Below are 22,428 nucleotides of genomic sequence, written 5' to 3' on the forward strand. Positions count from 1 at the left end.
GCGGCAGCGACGGAGATTAAAATACGTCATGTGTCTTCAGGTGTTAGTGAACGAAGTCATGAGGCCAGCCAAGCTAAAGCGACATCTGATTACAAAGCACCCGGATTATCAGAGCAAAAAAAGTGGTGTTAACATGAATCAAATTCAAATGTGTTTCTGTTTATCACTATCAAACAGGTTATTTAGGTTGAAAAGTTTTAGAATACGAATAGTTCCAATGGCATCTAAGAGTACAAACGGTAGTTAGCATTATGCTTTATCGGTGTTACGATTATGAGGGGGTCCTTCGAAAATGTTCTCCTCTTTAAGGGATCCCTGGCCCCAAAAAGTTTGAGATACCCTTATCTGATCTTCTCGAAATGTCTTTTTCTTTGACTTCATTATCAAAATATCAAGACTTTGTCTTGTAAAATTGCAACTTTTACATTATGTTTCTAATACGCGTCGTAAAGAATAGCTGAATCATCAGTATGTTGCTCATTCTGTCCAACACTTTAATATTTGGGGGTGTAATGCTCATTGCAGCCTCTATAGGGGAAACTAGCAGGGCTTTTCGTCTTGTTGTATACGAATGTGCAGCTCGTCATTAGCAGTCTTCCCTGATTTTGAACTTTCAGCTTCAGTTTTCCATCACAGGGGCTTTGCAGATGTTCCACATACATATAAATAGCAGAATTGAAAAAGCCACACACAAAAGACTAACTTAAATCCACTCATTCATCCGAAGCACTCCACTAGAGCCATTTCACCATTGAATGTAAGTGTAATTTGTAAATTCGTGTTCGTGATGTTTTTTTCTTTCTTTACTGTAATCTAAAGTGGTGATGTCTAATTATTTATTTTTCTTTGGCATGTATATGACTCAGAGTATGCCATGTGTAGTTAGCGTGTCCTGCAATGTAGAGAATCCACAGCTAAACTTATGTACAGCTTAGGACATTTTATAATGTGAATAAAGTTTTATATACAAGTATGAGCATATATTTTTTATTGTCTTTGACTTACAGGAAAAGTTCAACATTTTGAAATAATTATTTGCGTTCTTTGCAAGAGTGAGATCAGAGGATCAATATCAATCTCATGTGCAAGTTAAGTACATTAAGTAGTAGCATAAAGAATGGAAGCAGCTAGCCTGCCTCTGTCCAAAGTAAAAAGAACGTGCCTATCAACAACTCTTAACACACAAACATGAGATTGATATCAATATTCCCATTTAACTCTTGGAAAGAAAGCCAATAAGAGTATTTCCCAAAAATGGCAAACTATTCCTTTAAGTAATCATACAACAGCAGTGCACAAAAATAAATACTTTTCCCGGGAATTAAATGTTATCAGAACATATGTTGTCGTGAAACAATATAGAATTTATAAACTAATTATTTCAAGTTACACAAACTAATAATAAAATTACAAAAAATATATCATTATTAAACATTATTAATTATCTTTTCATTGTTTGTTGACAGTAAAAACTATCAATTTATCATTTAATAGATGATGGTTATTATAAAGTGTTACCTATATTTTTTTAACTGGGAGTTTATCCCATTTTGCACCATTTCATGTTAAATTACAAAATGAATGTACAACTTTTGGGGCATTTCATGTCTCAATATCTTTTGTTACTCTTGTAGAACTCACTAATGTGCCTTTTACAACAAGGACCGATGCCAGATTGTGCAAATACTTGGATAACTTAAGAAAGTGTGCAAAGAAAATATGTGTTCTCCCCCTCAGTATCTCGAACTGTCAAGTCTCAAACACAGAACATCTGGTTTACGTCTCTGCAGCCGGGAAACTCCAGAACACTTTGCTTCCCGTAATGATGAGGGAAAAGACGGTTATGTAAGAACTTTATGTGTTGCTGTGTTTTCTGATTATTGTTGTTATTAACAAACAGTCATTTTTATTTTGAGATGTTTTCAGACACAGATTGGGTAACTGGATTCCCCTGAGAAATCACAGTGGGAGGTTTTATATTGCTGCTATAAACCTCAAGTCAGATTCAGGTCACCCTGCAGAGCAGAGAGGACTTAGTGAGAGGACTCTTAACTGACCAAATACACAGTCAAACACAGGAGCTACTACATTATTATGCTTTAATATCTGCTGAAGAGGACGTCAGTATATGTGGTGAGTCAGATTTTCCTTTTTTTTTGCTTTGTACTATTTTATTTATTTTTTGTCTTTTTCTTATTAAATACCTTTTTATGCGTTATGTAAAACACTGAATTCAATCTATTAATGAAATTTGCTAAAACTAGAACTTGCATGCCTAAATGGGCATTTTATGTGAATCAGAAATATATTTAGTCTAAATGTAACAAATGTAATATTACATTAAAAAAAAACTTTGGAAAAGTTTAATGAATCATTTGAATATGTTCAAAATGTTTTTAAGGGAAAGGATTGTAAATCAGAATAAGAAATAATTTAGATATATAATATAATAATAAAGAAATGTAAGCAAATAGAAAATGTTTATGTAGTATGTAAATAATGAACATAATGCTACAATATATACAAAATATGTAAGGAAATATAATTGCAAAAATTAAAAATAAGAATGAAAATATAAAAAAAATTAAATATGTATAACACTTGCAATATATAGCATATAACCACAATGCAAAAAAAGTAAGTACAAAATGCTGAGAAGTGGGATCTATTAAGTGTGTTAAGTATAAATGCCAGAATAGTATAAATAAGAAATTAATAAGAATAATACCTGAATATACAGCATAAATGCAGTATTAATAACAGTATTGCACAATATTGTACAGTTAAGTCAGCAGTGTATATAGTTAGGATGCTCCTCTTTTTTTTTTTTTTTAGTTTTGAGTAGATTATTAATGTTGGAAATCAGTTATGTTTGATGTTTTTACTGTTTGTAATGCTGACATTTTGCAGTCTTTATTGAATGTACAAGTTATCCGTATAATAAAAATCCAACAAATCTATAATAAAAAAAAAAAAAATGTTGATTCTGGTCATCACATTATTTTCAGAGGAGGTGAAACCAGTTTGAAGTTTCCCTGATGGCTCCTTCCAGCCGGTTGGTCCTGCTGCTGCAGCTCCTCAGCTGGATATCAGCTGGCCTGGCCTGTTTCTGTGACCGCTACCCCTGGGGATCCTGGTCCGCCTGCTCCAGGACCTGCAACCACGGCACACAGCACAGAAGCAGGTGAGACACACTGATACAGATGAGACATCGTAGGTGTCATAACTCATAGGTGAGACAGTACAGATAGGTGAATTTCAGAGACCAGAATTAAGAGTTTAATTGGAACTGCTGTAAAAAATAGAGCCAAAGCAATTGTGAAATACTGTAATCAAGAACTGTCTTTCAGTTATTGTTGTGAAATACAAATACCTAATACAGATGATGCCAACAGCTGCTGTATGTTAAAGTGATTTTCATACTTTTTTTTGACAGGAATTTTAATTATGATGATTATTACTGGAAGAGCAGCTGCCATCAGCTGTGCGAGAAACATGACAGGAAAGCTTGTAACGATCAGGCCTGTCCAATCAACTGCCTGCTGACAGAGTTCGGGACCTGGTCCGACTGCTCGCCCTGCGCCAGGAAACAGGCAAGAAACACACAAATCACTCTGCAAAACCCCGACAGATTCCCTCTCATAGCTGTGTCTTTATTCTATGCTCTGTTGGTTTTGTGTATTCAGACTGGAAAAGTGACTAAATTAAAGCTACTACGAGGAACCTTCATTTTGGGTTGATTTTGGTGGTCCCTGTGGACAGTCCGACATGGTCTCATCCCAACTCGTCACATACTGACGCTCTGTCAGGCCCCTCGGCGTCAGTTTTCGTTCACAGTAAATACGTGCTTAATGTTGTGAATTAAACAAAAACACTTGTTTAGGATTAGGCAACAAAACCACTTAGTTAGGTTTAGGAAAAGACAACTTAGTTGGGCTTAAAATTAAAGTTGAAAAGTGGTTAAAATTTATACAGGGTTTTTAATTAAATTAATCAAAATCTTAACGAGTCTCTCTCACATGTCGTCGCCACAGCTTCGGACACGGTCTGTCCAGAGGCCGTCCCAGTTCAGTGGATCGCCCTGCAGCGTGGAGCTGACAGAGGAGAGAGCCTGTCACCCTTCCACAGAGTGCATGTTAGCGCCCATCGACTGCAGAGATGACTTCAAGTGTGATAATGGTAAGTAGGGTTTTTACATCACTGATATGTCACAGAATAAAAGAAAAAGGGTCACATGTGCAATCCTCTAAATGTAGTCTCGTTTTCATTTATTTTTTTATTTTTATTTTCCCAGCTTATTGAGGGAGTCAAATTAACATGTTTTCAGTTGCAGGCCCACTTGTTTGACCTCTGATCTGCTGTCACAACACATACACACACACAGATAAAGACACATACCAACATTTTTATCTTCTACAAAACATCCTTTCCGCTGCAGGACGCTGCATCAACTCAACGTTAACGTGCAACAGACAGAACGACTGCGTAGATAACTCTGATGAGAGGGACTGTGGCGAATTAAAAATTGTGTGTCCAGCGGAGAAGAGAGTGGCTCCCGGGGCTGACCTGGTGGGAAATGGGTAAGCTAAAGGTCAAAAGGTCACTGCTGAGTTTTTTTAACATTCCTCCCTGCTGTGTTCATAAATTAGCCTACATTCCTTTCTGTCAGCTGCTGCTAATGGTCCTCCTCTTAAAAACACAGCATGCGTCTTGCACTGTTGCATTGAATTTGATGTTTGAACTTTTGACATTTGGAGATTTCTGCAAGAATTGCAATTTTTCGATGATTGACAAAAAATTATAAAATAGTAAATTCTGAACAGTAAACATCACTGAATTTAAATTATATTCTAACTAAACTTAAACATAAGTATATATTAAATGCTGTCAAGAAAACATTTATAGCTCCAGTTCTCCAGCTGATGTATTGTTGGGCTTTAGTGCTTAATGTACAAGATGAGATTTGACTTTTCCCTGATTTGTGTTTGTAGGTTTGATGCTCTAGCAGAGGAGCCGAGGGGAGCGGTACTGGACAACATGTTTATGGGAGGAAGTTGCATCATCAGGAGGCCTCCGACCACGCTGCTCTACCACCGCATCCCTCACAACTTTCAGAGCTTTGACATTAAGGTAGTGTTATTATTTGTAATAATACATTTTACCGCCATTCAGTAAAGCTAGCCTGGATTCAGACCTCTGAATCCCCACCCACATCTCAGATTTGTTCAGTGATCCAAATAGGTCTTGTGTGTGTTGTGCTCACTGACTGCTATTTCCGCGGTTGGAGAAACAACTGACCAATCGGAGCTTTGTAGGCAGGATTAAAAATGGGGATGTCATCTTCCTGCGGCAAGAACCAGAAAAATTTCAAATCTGGAATCTGACTAACAGATGTGGTTGTGGTTGTAAAGGTTGGAGAGGTACAGGACTTCAGCATCGACCCTCAGCCGCTGCACACCGAGTCCATCAACGTGAAGAGGTCCACGTCGTCTGCAAACAGCCAACAATATCGAAACGTCAATTCCTTTTTCATCTTTTGGTTCAGTGGGAGATCGAAGAAGCAAACCAGCTCTAACAAGGAAGCTTTTGAAGCTTCGAAGAAAAAGGTGAGTGACTCAAACATATGTGAATGTATCTATTCATACACACACACGTTGTTGGTTGCAGCTATACTCTCCTTCTTCATCTTTATCATTTCCTATCTTTCCTTCCGCAGGACTCCAAGTTTATCCGGGTGCACCAGATTCTGCCTGTATCCACGTTCAAGGTGAGGGACCCGGGGGAACTCGTTCTGTCGCAGCCTTTCCTCCAGTTCCTTCACGCTCTTCCTCTCGAGTACAACTACGCCCTCTACAGGGACATCTTCCAGCGCTTCGGAACGCACTACTACAGCTCAGGGAAACTGGGAGGCCACTATGACCTGTTGTACCAGTTCAGCCGAGAGGTGCTCACCAGTTCAGGTACAACGGCACAGCCGGGTGGTCAAAATTCAGAATGACACCCTGGGCTGCAGTGGTAACCAGTGGGCAACCTCCGGGTCTGAGAAGTGAAGCCAATGCGGAAGTGACTTCTTTCTAACAGCCAGCAGGGGGCGACTCCTCTGGTTGCAAAAAGACGTCTGATTGTATAGAAGTCTATGAGAAAATGAGCCTACTTCTCATTTGATTTATTACCTCAGTAAACATTGTAAATATGAGTTTTGTTGTCAGCTCCTTTGTGTCTGCATCATGTTGCTCTACACTCTCCAACAGGTGAAACAGAAGAGCGAACCAGAGACTGCCTGAGCCGAGAGACCACCTGGACCATCATCGTCTACACCGAACACAGCAGTGTAACCCGATGCTCCGACAACAGGATGACTGAGAAATATGAAGGTTTCTTCCAAAATCTGTCGACCTTCTTTTTCCCAACTGTACAGTTCACTGACAGTGAAAACACTGATCTTATTCTCACCGTGCTCTTTCCTTCACTCATTCCTTAAATCTTCGATCCAGGCTCGTACATCCAGTCAGCAGAGAAGTCCTTCTCCATGGTGAGAGGAGGTCGAGCCAGAGAGGCAGCAGCTCTGGCCTGGGAGAGGCAGGGCGCCACTCCGAACAAAATATCCTACAAGAACTGGGCCAAGTCTGTTCTCGACAACCCTGCCGTGGTCGAATACAAGGTTGAATCAAACACCACTGAAATGTCTTCAATCACGCAGAAAAATTCCCCCAAAAAATCTACAAAAAGCTGATTGTGTATGTTTGTGTGTTTGTCCAGCTGCTTCCCATCATAAACCTGGTTCGGGGGATCCCATGTGCTGCCACGAAGAGGAGACACCTGATGAAGGCCCTGCTGCAGTACCTGGAGGAGTTTGATACCTGCAAGTGCTCTCCGTGCCCCAACAACGCCAGGCCGGTTCTCTCCGGCACAGAGTGCAAGTGTGTTTGCCAAACCGGCACATTTGGCCCAAACTGTGAGATACGAGCTCCTGACTACACTTCAGGTACAGCTGCAGAACACAATATGCTGATGAATGAGAAAAGGGTAGACAACAAAAGTGTGTGTGTTCAAAGTTTTTATTTATAATGATCTCCTCAAGGAGTTTTTTTGGATAATTTAACAATACCGTAGGTTTATGTTTTAATTAGGGCTGTCAAAGTTAATGTAATAATAACGCAAATTTGTTTAACGCATTAACGCAATCGATCTTTCGGAGGTTGTAGCGGGCTCAGTTTTAAGGCTAGAGTGAAGATGCTGGTGTCATATGAAACTCTAAAAACATGTCATACTGGCTTGCACACAAAAATCAAACTTTATCAAGCTGATTGTCAAGAAATGTACTTAATTAATTAATTAATTAATCACTTTCATGCTCCCCAGAGGATGAATCTTCTGGATAATCTTTTAGTATTTGGATAAAATTCTACTTTTTAAGTCCTCAACTTGCTAGTTCATCATTATGATCTTGGTTCTGTCCAACACTTTCATATTACGAGATGTGAGGAATACCACAGCCTTGGTTATGTTCACACTGGAAATGTGGTTTTGTGTGTAACATCCACAGAGGCAGTGGATGGTTATTGGAGCTGCTGGGGTCCGTGGACTCGCTGTGGATCCTCAATGAAGAGACATCGGAGGAGGCAGTGTGATAACCCCGCCCCCCTAAGAAGAGGCCAACCCTGCAACGGTCCTGACAGACAAGAGGATCCGTGTCACATCTCCCTCTTCGAAAAGTAGGAGAAACTGATGGCTTAAAACATCTTGATACAGTCATGAAAAGTCCAATTTTAGACAATTTGATGCCTTTACAGCAATTTCAGAGTCACCCTTTGGAAGAGTACTTTAACTCATGATGAAAAAAATACTTTTTCCTCACTAAAATGTTGACATTTTTTTTTACATTATCACAATGTATTGATATATGCAACCACTGATTTGCTGCTGCAAAATACAAAATGTTTAGGTGGTATTTCGTTGTCATACACAAGTGTATAATTTTCTGTGTTCATGTTTTCTTGTCCAGACAGGAGACCTGTGACAATGATGACGACTTCACTATGGGCTGGAGGGACGAGCTTCCTCCTGGTGTGCAGGGCTGTCTGAGGCCAAAGAGGCCCGCCAACAGCTTCCTCAGGGTAAACACCAACCCTCCAGCCTGTAGTTACTGAATGAAATGTACACTTTAACAGCAATAGAGAAACAGTACTGTGCTACAGACTGTATTTTACTGTTTATCACTGATAAAGGTGTCAGATAACTGGCCAACATATTGAGAAATACTCACTTCTCTAGTCTCGTCTCTTTCTGGTATGGAAGTTCATTACTGCCAAGAAAATAAATGCATATCTGGCAGGTTGAAACAAAGGAAAGTTGCCTCTGTATGGAGTCTGCCGCTTTTTAAAAATAATCTTTCAGTGATTAATTATAATTAATCACAAAAAATAATTAATTGAATTAGGGCTGTCAATCGATTAAAATATTTAATCGTGATTAATGTCATGATTGTCCATAGTTAATCATGATTAATCGCAAATTAATCACACATTTTTGATCTGTTCAAACTGTTCCTTAAAGGGAGATTTATTAATTGTTTTATTCTCTTATCAACATGGGAGAATATGCAAGTATGCTGGTTTTATGCAAATTTATGTATATATATATTTGCATAACACATTTGTGAGGGTTTCTGGACAATATTTGTCATTGTTTTGTATTGTTAATTGATTTCCAATAATAAATATATACATACATTTGCATAAACAGCATATTTGTCCACTCTCATGTTGATAAGAGCATTAAATACTTGACAAATCTCCCTTTAAGGTACATTTTGAACAGATAAAAAATGTGTGATTAATCACGATTAAATATGGACAGTCATGAGATTAATTATGATTAAATATTTTAATCGATTGACAGCCCTAGATTGTATCATTCCTAACTTTTGGGGGTTTTATTAACTTCCTCCTCTAACAGAAAGCGAAGCAGTATTACAACTTTGGTGAGGATGAGGAGTTCCAGTGCTTCACTGGGTTTGACCTGGAGGGTTTTCAGTTCATCAACTGTCTTCCTGATGGGACGTGGAGTCAACCATCTGGAAGTTGCATCAGTAAGTCTGTTTTCTCACCAGACAAGTGAACAGTGATCTAAGAGCTCTGGTAATTTGGTAACCATGTCTCTGCAAATTCTTCTAACGCTATAAACACAAATAACTGTAATATGTGTGCAGCTTAAAATCTGTCGTCCTGTACCTTTAGGGAAACTGTGCCTTCCTCCTGAGATCCCTGATGGCATGGTGCTGTTCCCCATCAAAGACGAGTACAAAGTGGGGGAATCGGTGGGTTTGAACTGTAACGAGATGGGCCTGCTGCCGCTGCCATCAGGCTTCTACAAATGCGGCGACAGTCTCACCTGGGAGCCTCCATTACCTGCTGACTTACGCTGCACCGATGGTACAGTAGATTACTCATTTTGAGCTCTCACAGTCATTGAATCACAAAACGCGAGGCGCTCAACAAAACGCGAGGCGCTCAACAAAACGCTTCCCTTTCATTGAAAACAATTACAAAAAGCCACCGCAGGCTGCTAAAACGTACTCTGTTTTCCGGCCAGAAACACGGGACATTTAAACTTCCCGGTTCACAATTACGTGGATTACATACGAATCGATTTTGTGCTGACCATCACGAAAAAAATTTAATTCATGTCTATGTACACGAATCAGTAGATTCAATTTCGTGACTATTTCACGAATTGCTGTGCGACTGGGCTGACTGCATCTACGGTTTGTGAGAACCATAATTGTTGTGGTTGTTTTTCCCCCCATCGGCCACAAGGGGCATCAATGAGCCAATTCCACATTCGAAATCAAATTTAGACAAGTGACAAAAAGACTCCCACACACTGGATGAGATGAGACAGATCCAAACGAGGCTGTTTTGTATGAAAACTAGTCTGTATGAAGGAAATGGTGAAGTTGTGTCTTGTTTCTGTGTATTTCCTGTATGTAGAGGTACCGTTTGTTCCTGATGAACAGTGTGGTCCAGGACAGAAACGGCATGACTCTCAGTGTGTCTGTATTCAACGGGAGAGCTGCCTGTAAGTTTTTATTAATTATTTTATTTCATATGTTGTTTGTAGACAGCAAGAGAGAGATGACCTTTTTTTTTTTTTTTTTTTTATTCTTGTGTGAAGCACTTTCAGTTGCATTTTATCCATTGTGACTGTTATATAAAAACGGCTTATCTTGTTATTAAATCAACTTGTAAACATTTTATCTTAGCTGTTGTGTGTTTCTCATAAAACAACAAAATGTTATTGAATATATGGTGAATTTAATATGTAAAAGCTAAGTGTAACACATTATTCTGTTTTACAGCAGCTGACTGACTTGTGTGTGTTTGTGTGCGTGTGCAGATCACAACCGGAGACCCTCTGCATCCTGAACGTAGACATCGGTGTCACCGTGTCAATGTCCCTCTGCTCCTTCCACGCCGGTCGCTGCCACGGTGACCCGCTCTTCTTTGTCAGCGAGGGCGAGTGTGACGCGGCCGACTTGGCCAAACTGGAGTGGGCCAAGTTCAGAGCCAGCATGTCCTCCAAGAGCTCTGTTCAGGAGCCCTGCGATCTGGACACTTGTTATGAATGGGAGACCTGTTCTGGTGAGTTTGTCTGATATGAAACCATTTTTACATTCACATACATACACATATGATAACATTTTACTGTGGGATTGTGAGGCAACCAGCTGAGAAAGTCACTGCACCCAGCCTATGGATGTATTAAAGGAGCAGTGTGTAGGATTTAGGGTGATTTACTGGCAGAAATGGAATATAATATTCATAACTATGTTTTCATTAGTGTATAATCACCATAAATGTAGATGCTGCATTGGCGGTGCAACATGGCGGACTCCGTGAATAGGATACTAAAGTATTCAGAATGTAATTGTTATTGTCTCTTATCAGCAATAACTTTCAATTTACTGTTTATAAATGATAGATATTATAAAGTCTTACCGAAAACTTTTTGGGCTTATGTGCTCAGCAAGCAAATTTTGGGCGTCATCTTTGAATCCACAAATGAGGTTTGAATATTTTGAAGACTTCACATATATTCTATCAAAATTAATTTCCTAACGTTAACTCCTGTCTGTCCTCAGCATCTAAGAAGTGTGTGTGCAGAGTTGCTCGGGACTGCCCCAGAGCTGGAGCGCACACTTTCTGTGTGAAGCTGACCAGGACCCAGAGGACTCGCAGCATGGACCTGTGCTCTATGGCCGCTCTCAAATGCGTCAACTATCAGTTTGAGATTGTCAATGAAGACGTTTGTGAGGCCAGATGATCCTACAAAAGCTTTTCTGTGCCGTTGCACTCAACCTTTGAATTCATCTTACATCTGACGTTAGCACATCTTGCACTGCTATTCTTGAAATATGTATAAATATTCAATTCAGAACCAAAGGCGCACCTAACTGGGACGATGGGAAGGCAAAAAGCATTTCTAAATTGGGCTTAAACAGGTGTTTTGGTATGCAATTCTTTGCTTAGGTTGGCTGCATTTTACTTTCAGAGCCTATTTTCTGCAAAGGCACTAGATGGCAGCAGGAGACCCTGGAGTATCATCGGATTTTCACCAAATTTGGTATAGGGAATGTGGGGTACATATGGGATGTGCATTCCATATATTGAAATATGTGTGATAGCGACACCTATTGTTAGATATCCCCCGAGTTAGTATGAAATCAAATTTGCTAACATTTCAGCCGGTTATCAGATCATTAAATGGGCAGATTAAATGAAAGATGGAAAAGGCCATAGTCAGTCAGTCAGTCAGTCAAGTCTAATTACGGGCACAGAGTGGAATATTAACACTTGCTTAATGTGCTTCACGTGCAATAATAAAAACATAAAATCAAAAAACATTGTTATTTTTATTTCTTATGGAGATTTTAACTGCACATCTTGCTCACCGTTTAAGCATGTAACCAACAGCATTTAGTGTTTCAACCCCACATCAGAATATTTTTATAATGTGACCAAGAGATATCCAGATACTCAAGACCCAAACTAAACTAAACTAGTGATTGTATTTACAGTAACTCAAATAAAATGAGAAAGACTTCTTCCTTTGATTAAATAACATCAAAAATGCCCAAATTCATTTATGTCATTGAGTCCTTAGGTTGGAATATTATCACTGAACTGGCAGATTTAACTTGTATTGGGAAAATAAAACAACCAAGAGAACAAAAAAGTATTGTAAAAAGTGTTTTATTGATTTACTAAAATGAAAACAATCAAGGCATTTATTAGAGATTTTGGCAAACCTTTACAACAGAACCTTATGTTTACTTCACGTGCAAATGCTGTCATCATCATCAGTCCGCACACTGTTGCTCCCACACTGTAGCTCGAAACATCACTTGTGGATGTGCTCATAAATTACACTTAAACCTGCAGTAGGCAGAATATTTTTGGCATCATTGGCCAAAAATTCCATAATCACCTTTCAGCATATTGTAATTCAAGTGTTCTGAGAGAAAACTAGACTTCTACACCTCCTCATGGATCTGTTTTCAGGCTTTAGAAAATCTAGTCTCATGCACTACTGTCAGGATATAGTGACCGTTTTATAAAAATAACTTTTTTTATAATCATATTTGCTCGATTTCTACCCACTGCAGCTTTAAGGGAACTACAGTGTGTGGACCTTTATTTATATTTTCATTGCTGTCTTTCTATTGGTCCACCCACAACGGTATTTGGATGTGCGCGACCACATATGTATTGTTTGTCTATCATCAGTCCTCCATGATAAATATATAAAGATACCACAGGATGGCAGAGGAACATATTTACATCATTCAAGTGTTAGAAAAACATATTTGATTCTATTTACAATTCAGTCACTGAGAGAAAACAAGTCTCTCGTTTATGAACAGTGTGAGACTGCTCAGTAAAATAAAACAATCATTATTCTGGACAGGACTCAATACTGAGAACATTGACCTTCTCACCAGCACACCGTCTGGCCCCGACCTCACATTCGGTCAACGCCATGGCAACGCCCTCAGCACCAGAGCTGGCGCACAGGGGGGCGGTGTCTTTAGGGCACTCTGACGCGTTCTGACACACGCACCTCGACTCTAGAATAGAAATATAATCATTACATGTACTGATGCAGTCACACACGTATTACTTATATACTTACACACCACATAAATATTAAATAGGGCTGTCAAAGTTAACGTGATAATAATGTGTCAACGCAAATTTGTTTTAACGCCATTAATTTCTTCAACACATTAATGCAACATGCAGTTTTTAGGTTGCAGTGGGCTCAGTTTTAAAGCTAGAGTGAAGGTACTGGCATCATATGAAACTACAAAACCTAAGGAACCATTGGTACCAACCATGTCATACTAGCTCGTCAACAAGGAGCTTAAATAACGCTCCAAACTTGCGCTAAATTTTGGCGAGGAAAAACTGGCATGGCCATTTTCAAAGGGTCTCCCTCCCATTCAGACTTTGATGTAGAGATTAGTACGATGTTAATGTTATGGTCAAAACAACAACAATAAAACCCAAGTTGTAATAAACAGGATTTATCCTTTAAAGACGGTCCGGCAGACTCACCCTGACAGATTGTCCCTGGTTTGCAGTCCTCGCAGGACGTGGACGTCTCTTCTGGCCAGACACAGTCGCTGTCGTTGGCCAACTGGAAGCTCCGTCCTATACACTGCAGAGCTCCAAGCTGACAAACACTGAGTAAACGGGCTCGGCTTGAGCCCAGTCTGGCACACAACTGTAGAGAAGTTCTAAATGAAAAATGGAAAAATGCAGTGTTACTTTTTTTTTGTACTTTTACACAAAGGCATTTCCCTGTGGTGATGCAGAAGTAATTATCAAAAAGTCATACTCACGAGCACTGAGATGGCATTTTACACACACACTCCGTCTTTCCTACGTTCTCCCACGGCTTACACTTCAGGCCAGATGGAGGAGAGGGAGCTGGGGGCGCTGAGGAAGAGATATAGAAAGCAGGATTGGTGTATACTCCACAGAGACAACCTTAAAGCAACTATAATGTATTAGTGTATTAATTTTACGATAGACTACAATAGATCACATGACTACATGTATGTGAAAGGGGTCGCTCATAGTGATGAACCCACAAAGACTTCTAACCCGACTCTGCAGCTCCCCCCAGCTCTACAGACCTTTATAGCCACTTCCATCTCATTGCTTTGGTTTTCCAGAAACAATTTGGTTCACTCTCACTTCCAGATTTAAATTTTTTATTTTAACATTTTAACATTTTTAATAATGTTTTATTTTTAAGTTTAATGTTGTGTTGTTGGCACAACTGACAGCCGTAACCATCATGAAATAACTGCAGTTCCTGTCTTTTGTGTTGGAGAGCAGCAAAACGCGTTTTTAAATTCCAGTTGAAGTTATTTTTTATTTCATTTATTTTTTTTATTTTTTTTTCTATTTTCCATTTTTATTTAAAAAAAATTATAATTTTTTTTTTAAATTTTTTTTTTATTTCTATTTTTTTATTTTATGTTTTAATTTTTAATTTTTAATTTTTACATTTTTACATTTTTAACAATGTTTTATTTTTAAGTTTAATGTTGTGTTGTTGGCACAACTGACAGCCGTAACCATCATGAAATAACTGCAGTTCCTGTCTTTTGTGTCGGTGAGCAGCAAAACGCGTTTTTAAATTCCAGTTGAAGTTATTTTTTATTTAATTTATTTATTTTTAATTTTTTTTCTATTTTCTGAGATATCAACCTGTTGAGCGTACAAAGCTTTACAATAACGTACCGGCATTACAGAGAACACTGGCCGGAGAAGGAGACCACTGCAGACTGGGACTGCACATGATCTCTGACACCTCAGTGTCCAGCACTGAACCCGTAGAACAGGACAGGGACACTCTCTCTCCAATCTGATAGGCGGCTTTCGTGGGCGTGGCTATAACTTCACTGTTGAGAGGAGGAATCCCACATATTGAGCCTGGGATGGGAAGAGGGGGAAACATAACAACATTGTGACTCCTACAATGATAACTTGAGGGTGCCTGAGAATGAATGGTAGACAATCTTTAGAAATGTTTAATCTGCATCTGCATCCACATCTGGATTCATGCTATGACTGGCATGGTGGTCGACCAATTTCCATTTTAATCTGTTCCAGGAAGTTGCTCCTGAGATATCCTGCTAATGAACAAACAATAGAACTGAATACATAGGCAGAGTTAATGAAGTGAAGACGTACTTTTACAAACCCTTGCTCCTGTCCTCCACTTCTGATTTTCCATGCATTCAGCCACAGAGTCTCCAATGAGGTAATGACCGTCTGTGCAGGAGTACTCCACCCTGTTTCCAACCAGGTAAAAGTCTTTGGGATTCTGAGAAGAAAAATACAACAGTAGCTAGCTACGCCCAAAACATGCATTCCTCCTCCAGAAAACTGCTGCAAGTTTACTACAGTTTTGCAACCGTTTTTGGAAGTCAAAGAGCCTGCCGGTCTCCAAGGTTTACATAAGTGGAAATACAGCATCAATCAAGCAAACTCACCTGAATAAACCCGTTCCTGAGGTTTGGAGGTGTTCCACATGTCTTTGGTGGCGTCACAGAGAGGCTGAAGCACTGAGGCTCCATCATCCTGCACACAAACAGTTTACAGTGAGAAAACTAAAGTAATGCAGACACCTGCTGCTTATTAAGCATAAAACAAACAAGTTCATGTATGCATGTGTCCTTACTGTAAGTGCTGGATGCCTGCGTCCTCACAAGGCTTCTGCTCCACCTGCAGCCCAGAGCAGTGGTGGCCACCTCTGCTGGGGGCGGGGTTGTTGCAGCTTCGGGTCCTTGACCTTTGACCTCCAGAGCAGGATCCCCAGGAGGACCAGCAGCTCCAGCTGCCATGGATGATCCCTGAGAGAAAAAGATATTGTCTTTGTTGTTCTGCCCCTGACTGGACGGCACAGTAACGTTACATCTTTTTTAACATTTAAACCTTTGACAGAACAAATTGAATCTGTTGTTTTATCATTTAATCCTCTATCCTCTTTTGTCTGCTTACCTGGTTGTTCTCCGATCACAGCTCCAATCTCGCAGGCTCGTCCTGAGGTTCCCGGCCGGCAGACGCAGCGACACTCAGAGCCCGTCAGCAGCGGCTGGCCGTTGTTCTGGCAGGGCCGGCAGTGACAGGGATGCTCCTCCGCCAGGTACTCCTCCGTGGCTCTTTTCAGGTGGAGCTTCTTCAAACCTGCACACTGCACTTCCTTCACCAGCTCATACAGAGGACGCAGCTGGAAAACAAGTTTACATCAATATAATACACAGAACATTAGACACATCCAGAACATATGACAAATGAAATAATCATTCAGGGAAAAAACTACCTACAGCCTATTAATAGCTAGTTAACACTACACTGGATGATGGAGGTAATCACAATAAAACGTAAAACGATGGATGGAAAAAAAAATCTAAATGTGTAGAAAGTAAAAGATAAGTTAACAAAACAAAGTTTTTATATCAACTAACCCAACACTAAGATACAACCAGCTGTGTACCTTCTGGTCTGTGACTTCAGGGAAGTCTTTGACAGACGAGGCCCAGTTGTCGTAGATCTCTCCGTTAACTTCTGGCGTTTCCAGATTCAGGCTAGACAGAGCGCCGGTAAAGGACACATCTCCTCCGAACACCTTGACCTTAATGGGCATCTTGGTTGAGCTGTGTCCTACAGGAAAATGTCAATAGAGCTCAGGTTAGTGTAGTTTAAATTCATTTCATTTATTTAAATCCAAACTTAGCAAAATTAAATTGTATATCTGATTTCTTTGACCGTCCAGGGGCCCACTGTGTGGTTTAACGTTATAAATAAGAAAGCTCTCACTCACCGTCGTTGGATGAAAAAGCTTTAGTCAGTTTTTCACAGACGGTCTTGACTTTCTTCCTGAAAAAACGGCGTTTCACCTTTCTCCAACATCTCTGGTAGTCTATATTTGTTGTACCTTTACACAAATAAAGCAAGAGCAAGGGGATTTAAAACTGTTAGAAATTCTGAAATGATCAGTTGACAGGCAACAAATTTCAGCACATTGAGAATAGAAACGTAATATTTTAGGAGACATTTTAAAACTTTGATTGATATTAAACTCAACTAAAATGAAAGTTTTGTATGTGGTACTGAACGATATAGAGAGGCGAAGTCACTCCCCTACCGGTATCCCCAAAGGTACCTTATTTATGTAAAAACAAACCCAGTACAAAACGTGACTTTTGGAAGTGTAGTCTTTCTAATTTTTTTTTAAAAGTATATTCACAGTCTCATACTTCAACAGTTTTACGACAAAATGAGACTTTCTTGACTTGCAAATTATCTTTTAAAATTGAAAATATGTGTAATACATGGCACAATTCAAACAAGATCAAAAAATGATTTGTCTCTCGCCGTTGACTACTGTTCATATTTTTTTGGTAGTGTCTAAAAGGGAACCCGCAAGTTGGGGAAACTCTCGCGAGATGGTTATGGTTAGGCATTGATCTTGAGTAGATCTCGAAAAGAGTTTTTTATAAATCTCAGATCAGGTTTCGCAATTTGCGGGTTACTTTCTAGACACAACCATATTTTTCCCGAAATAAGGTCCCAAAGTTGTCCACTGGAAGGGGCGGGACTTTGCCTCTCTAAAGTCAATGCAAGAAACATTCCCCAAAAATATAACACATCACATTCCCTCAGCTTCTGATTTTTCATTCAGAATCAAGATTTCTGGGTACGTAAAGGAACTAATATTAATAGCAATATTATTATTATTAGCAAAACTCTTACTGGTCGATTGGAACGCCTGGTGGTCGAACTCCAACAAGGCTTGGTATTCGCCTCCGAGTGAGCCCTCGGAGAGGTAGTGTGTGCCGTATATCTCAAACAGCTGGCGGTACGCAGCGTAGTCGTACGTGTACGGCAGTGAGGACAAGGCCTTCCAGAAGCCTTCAGCCAGAGTCAGATACTGAGGGGCAGAGTTTTGGAACTGGGCCAGCTCCACTTTATTCTTCAGGATTATAAGTCTGTAAGCCTGGACGACAGATATGGAAAGACTGTGATGACATTCTCTGCAAGCTGGTGAATAGAAACCTTTAACCCAGCTAGTGACAAAGCCCAAGCATAACAATATCTGGTCACTTTGTCCAACACTAACAGTAGGAAGTCTAAAATGAGTGATTGGTGAAGCAGATCAGGTTTTATCATCACCTTATTGTCAGTGACCTCTTTATGGAAAGTGCGGCGGTCGTGTCCCACCAAGGAGTTGACCTGGATGTGCTGCACGTAGGACCAGGAGCTTTCATAGGACTCATCGCTCTCTTCATTGTCTACTGTCACCTGCAGTACAAACAAAGACAACACTTGGTTTCATTAGAGCAGCTGATATGAGAATTGCTCATCATGCTCTATTTGCTTTATTTTTAGACCATGATAGCTGTATGGTGACTGTGTCTGATGGCAAAGTCTGTCATTCAGCGTATCAGTCGGTCCTGTGAGGTCAGTGAAGGTACTATAAGTTTGACTGATTGATAAAAAGTAATCGTATCGCATTTGCGGCAGAGAAGTCTGTTGCTACTCATCTGTGAATATGAATTTATTGTTCAACTCACCTCAAAGTTGTACCTGAGGAGGTTCTGTGGCAGTCTGTAAAAGATCTTATGGTCACCGCTGAACACCTTCCTGCACTGCCCTCCAAAGCTCAGAGTGTTGATCACACCTGCTCTCAGTTTGCCTGTCAACACGTTGTACCTATAAAGCATGACACAACAGATCCCATTTGATGACGTGAGACTTTGATGAGATGAGACTTTTATCTAATAGGTGACATGTTTTTCACTCCAAACATTACATATCATCAAGCTGTCACTAGTTACTGTAAGGACCTATAGTTTCATGGCGTTGGAGTTGTAGCTACTCACCCTCTGCCTGTGAAGTCAGAGTTGGGAGGCGTTTTGTCCAGGTCACATGAGTAATGGCTGCTGTCTTGATCACAGCCTCTCTCATCCAGGCCATCCTCACAGTCCTGGTCTCCGTTACACACCAGAGACTGGCTGATACACTGACCTGCATCAGGAGTTTCAATAAACACTTTTCAATCCAAAAACGTAGCTCCTATTTCAATAAATAAATGAATGAATGAATGAATGAATAAATAAATAAACAAATAGGTATTGTGGCACTTTTGTTGTTATTGGATCACAATTTAAATTCATAGTCATGTTATGAAAAAATAGCGTTGGCACATTTTGTTAAATATGATATACAATATGTCACAACATACCTGAGGTACAGCGGAATCTGTCTCCACAGCTTGTTGCCAGGGGACATCCTTTCTGTGGGACACATGGTTGTGTTTGTGTGGCTCCTCCTGAACATGGCAAACCCCCAAACTGGGTGTAAACCTCCACATGGCGAGTCTGCACCTGAAAAGGAAGCGACCGTAAACATGAAATTAATCAAGTGAAATTATAATTATTTATTTTTTTACTGTTTCTATTTATTATGGCATCTACTTTTTTAAATAATATATATAATACAAATTATATTTTTTACATATAATTTGTTAAAATTTAGACTGCACTTTTTCAATTTAAATGATATTTTTTTCAGCCCAGAACAAGGTGTCCCAACCATCCCTACCCAGAGTCCTAACCGTCCCAGGGAGGCAGACTTTTGAGAAAAATGCACTCCTTGTACATTTAACAAATGTACAAGGTACATTTAATGGAGTAATGGAAGGTTATTTGGTGTTTATGCAAAAGTGTCCCAACCGACCCCGTTCTCCCCTACAGCACGAGTATGTGCTCTGAAGTACCTTTGTACTGGAGCAGCCATCACACTCCGACCACTCTCCGTAAGGGCCCCATCTGCAGTTCACAGGCTGCTGACAGCTGAGAGGAATGGACATTGACATTATTAAAAAAAACATTTATGTTATATTCCTCTCTTGTGAATGAACTGAAACTTATTATCCATCTGAAAAAAAAGAAGCATTCTTAAGTGTCAGGAGTATAGATAATGTAGAGAAGAGAGAAATCTGTCCCGTCAGTACATTATTATCCAAGTGAATGTGATAATATTACAGCAGAATGTAAAGACAGCTTGTGTGGTTCATGTATGTACACCTACCAAACTGGAAACAGAAAGACGACCAATAATGCCAAAGAAGACAGAGCTGCAGCCAAATCCAACTATACACAAAAAGCAAGAAAACAGTTAAATCAATCTTAATCGGGTTAAAAAACAATCAGAATGAAAAAAGTATAATTTTAAAAATTGTTTTATTCTTGAAAAAAAGATATTGGCGTCAGTCATCATCATAACATGAAGGAAATGACTTTTAAACTTTCCATTTTGTCAGTATTCCCCATGAATAGAGGTCCTATTTTCTCCTAGAAAATCTGATTATTCTTGATCATTAACAAACTATATACTGTAAAATATCTCATTTATATTATTTGGCATAAATAACAGTTACAAGTTGTTCGGCCATAGAAACTTATCTTATCAGCATTTAAAGGAAAAATTTTAATTGCGCCAACAAATCAAGTTTTAGTCTATCGTTTCAACAACAGTGAGTGACCTCTGGAGAACTTTGAATCGCAACCTGTGATTCATTTCAAAACAAGTACGATAAGTTCTGTTATCTCTTCTGTTGTGGAATGCAGGAAAACCCATTTTCATGCTGTGTTTACTTTATCCTTTGCACTCATAAGTTCTAATAGTTATAAACTAGGGCTGTCAATCGGTTGTCCATAGTTAATCATGATTAATCACACATTTTTCTGTTCAAAATGTACCTTAAATGAAGATTTGTCAAGTATTTAATACTCTTATCAACATGAGAGTGGACAAATATGCTTGCTTTATGCAAATGTATGTATACATGTATTATTGGAAATTAATTAACAACACAAAACAGTGATAAATATTGTCCAAAGTTCAAAATTCAAGTTGTTTTTTTACAGCATCAAAACAATACTATCCAATTTTCGATATAATAGTGGCACCGCATCTGAATGATAAATGTGTTGTGGGGTTTACAGTACCTTCATGATGTGCTCCTCAGAGTTCAGCCCTCTCGTCTGGTCCAGCTGGAACACTCAGGGTCTTATAATCAGCAGGAGGGAGGAGATTACTCAACAGATACACAAATTCAGGAATTTCCTCGCTGAAGAAATTCTCATCCATCAAATCTGAACAACCAGATCTGTACCTCCTCTGTTCACTCAGGAGACCCAGTGTTCTTTTCCACAGCGTCAGTCAGTCCAAGGCCAGTTGTTTTGCTCCTCTCTCTACACTCGATTGTTTCCAAAAACAATGTGAGTTTATTTCCAGTAACAATTTTGATAATCCTGTTTGCTTTGAGTTCTCACCAGTACAAGAAGAAGTGTGAGGAAATCTGCTATTTATTGTGTGTCTAAACAGCCTCATTGGAGTGTGACAGGACTAGTTGCATCACAGTTGTTTATCCTGGACAAAGCTGAGCCTGTGTGATTCAGGCAAAGGTCAAAAAAATCCCCATTTGGCCCATATTTGAATGTATTTGACTCTGTTGCTCTGTAAACACAAAATGCGTGTGGCAATAACATCCACATCTTCATAATACCAGTTTTCTATGTATTTAAGCCAGCATGCCAGTACCAATTTAATCCACGTGTCACATTTGTTGCCAGAAACTCAGTATCTTAATTCAAAATATATTATTAAGTGATTTTTTTTAATTGTTTTATATGTTTGTTTTATATTTGCAGATATGAACTCAATTCCTTAGATAAAGCAAAAATGAAATCACTGCATCTTTCAGTCAAATCACTGAAAAATGCAATTCTTACAGAGATCTCCAAATGTCAAAAGTTTTTGATACCAAATCACAGCATGGCTTTTTCTATGGTGTTCCTCAAGGTCTTGGTGTCTTAATGTGGTATTAAGGAAGGAATATTGATAATTTTTATCAATTTTCGAGGGGTAAAAAATGGTTAAATTTAGCACCAAATCTGTGTAAGAAATGGTATCAACCCAAAATTGCAACAATTTATGAGACATAACAGAGCATGGGAATGACCATCATATACTTCTATCATAATGTTCTAAACACTTATATACTGTCACAATTTAGTTCAATTAATTAATACATTAATTCATTCATCTTTATTTTCTGATTTATGACTAGAACAATTTAACACACTGTGCTGAGCTCAAATTAATCTTCAGGTTCGGTGCATTCATATGATGTACACCACTTCTATGTGACATCTACTGTTGACCTGCTATCTCCCCCTAAAAAAGACAAAAACAGGTCTATTTTGGGTCTCCGAGGGGTTTTATTACAAGTAAATGTGCTTTACATTCTTACACAATCAGCAACACGTGACATGTTCAG

The 22,428-nt window shown here is 39.2% G+C and overlaps 2 protein-coding genes across 2 annotated transcripts; one reads left to right on the forward strand and one right to left on the reverse strand.

The window, feature by feature from the left end:
• Positions 1–1,996: 1,996 nt before the first annotated feature.
• On the forward strand, positions 1,997–12,237 carry c6.2 (complement component 6, duplicate 2). Its single transcript, XM_074617109.1, has 18 exons — positions 1,997–2,133; positions 3,011–3,184; positions 3,437–3,593; positions 4,035–4,179; positions 4,439–4,580; positions 4,992–5,130; positions 5,412–5,606; positions 5,717–5,960; positions 6,252–6,374; positions 6,495–6,661; positions 6,760–6,985; positions 7,547–7,715; positions 8,006–8,117; positions 8,959–9,091; positions 9,240–9,434; positions 9,993–10,080; positions 10,399–10,643; positions 11,144–12,237. Exons 2-18 carry the CDS (start codon positions 3,039–3,041, stop codon positions 11,323–11,325), a joined length of 2,808 nt encoding a protein of 935 aa, XP_074473210.1. The 5' UTR covers positions 1,997–2,133; positions 3,011–3,038; the 3' UTR covers positions 11,326–12,237.
• Position 12,238: 1 nt separating this feature from the next.
• LOC141756983 (complement component C7-like) lies at positions 12,239–21,426 on the reverse strand. The gene is made up of 18 exons (XM_074617110.1): positions 21,095–21,426; positions 20,175–20,236; positions 19,861–19,936; positions 19,327–19,468; positions 18,965–19,109; positions 18,656–18,794; positions 18,255–18,383; positions 17,835–18,078; positions 16,903–17,016; positions 16,576–16,742; positions 16,080–16,308; positions 15,760–15,931; positions 15,572–15,659; positions 15,270–15,402; positions 14,817–15,008; positions 13,907–14,003; positions 13,620–13,801; positions 12,239–13,129 (listed from the first exon to the last, which is right to left on the reverse strand). The coding sequence occupies exons 1-18, from the start codon at positions 21,098–21,100 to the stop codon at positions 12,957–12,959; spliced, it is 2,490 nt and encodes an 829-aa protein (XP_074473211.1). The 5' UTR covers positions 21,101–21,426; the 3' UTR covers positions 12,239–12,956.
• Positions 21,427–22,428: the final 1,002 nt, after the last annotated feature.

The sequence above is a fragment of the Sebastes fasciatus genome, chromosome 19, assembly GCF_043250625.1.
Source record: "Sebastes fasciatus isolate fSebFas1 chromosome 19, fSebFas1.pri, whole genome shotgun sequence".
In the NCBI taxonomy this organism is placed as follows: Eukaryota; Metazoa; Chordata; class Actinopteri; order Perciformes; family Sebastidae; genus Sebastes; species Sebastes fasciatus.

Excerpts from the sequence above, each read along its gene's own strand:
- c6.2 (XM_074617109.1), top strand. The coding sequence starts at position 3,039 with ATGGCTCCTTCCAGCCGGTTGGTCCTGCTGCTGCAGCTCCTCAGCTGG. Across the intron at positions 3,185-3,436 it reads GGCACACAGCACAGAAGCAG|GAATTTTAATTATGATGATT; the intron begins GTGAGACACACT and ends TTTTTTTGACAG. Across the intron at positions 7,716-8,005 it reads CACATCTCCCTCTTCGAAAA|ACAGGAGACCTGTGACAATG; the intron begins GTAGGAGAAACT and ends TTTCTTGTCCAG.
- LOC141756983 (XM_074617110.1), bottom strand. Across the intron at positions 18,079-18,254 it reads AAGAGGTCACTGACAATAAG|GCTTACAGACTTATAATCCT; the intron begins GTGATGATAAAA and ends TCTGTCGTCCAG. Across the intron at positions 16,309-16,575 it reads CTGAAGTCACAGACCAGAAG|CTGCGTCCTCTGTATGAGCT; the intron begins GTACACAGCTGG and ends CTTGTTTTCCAG.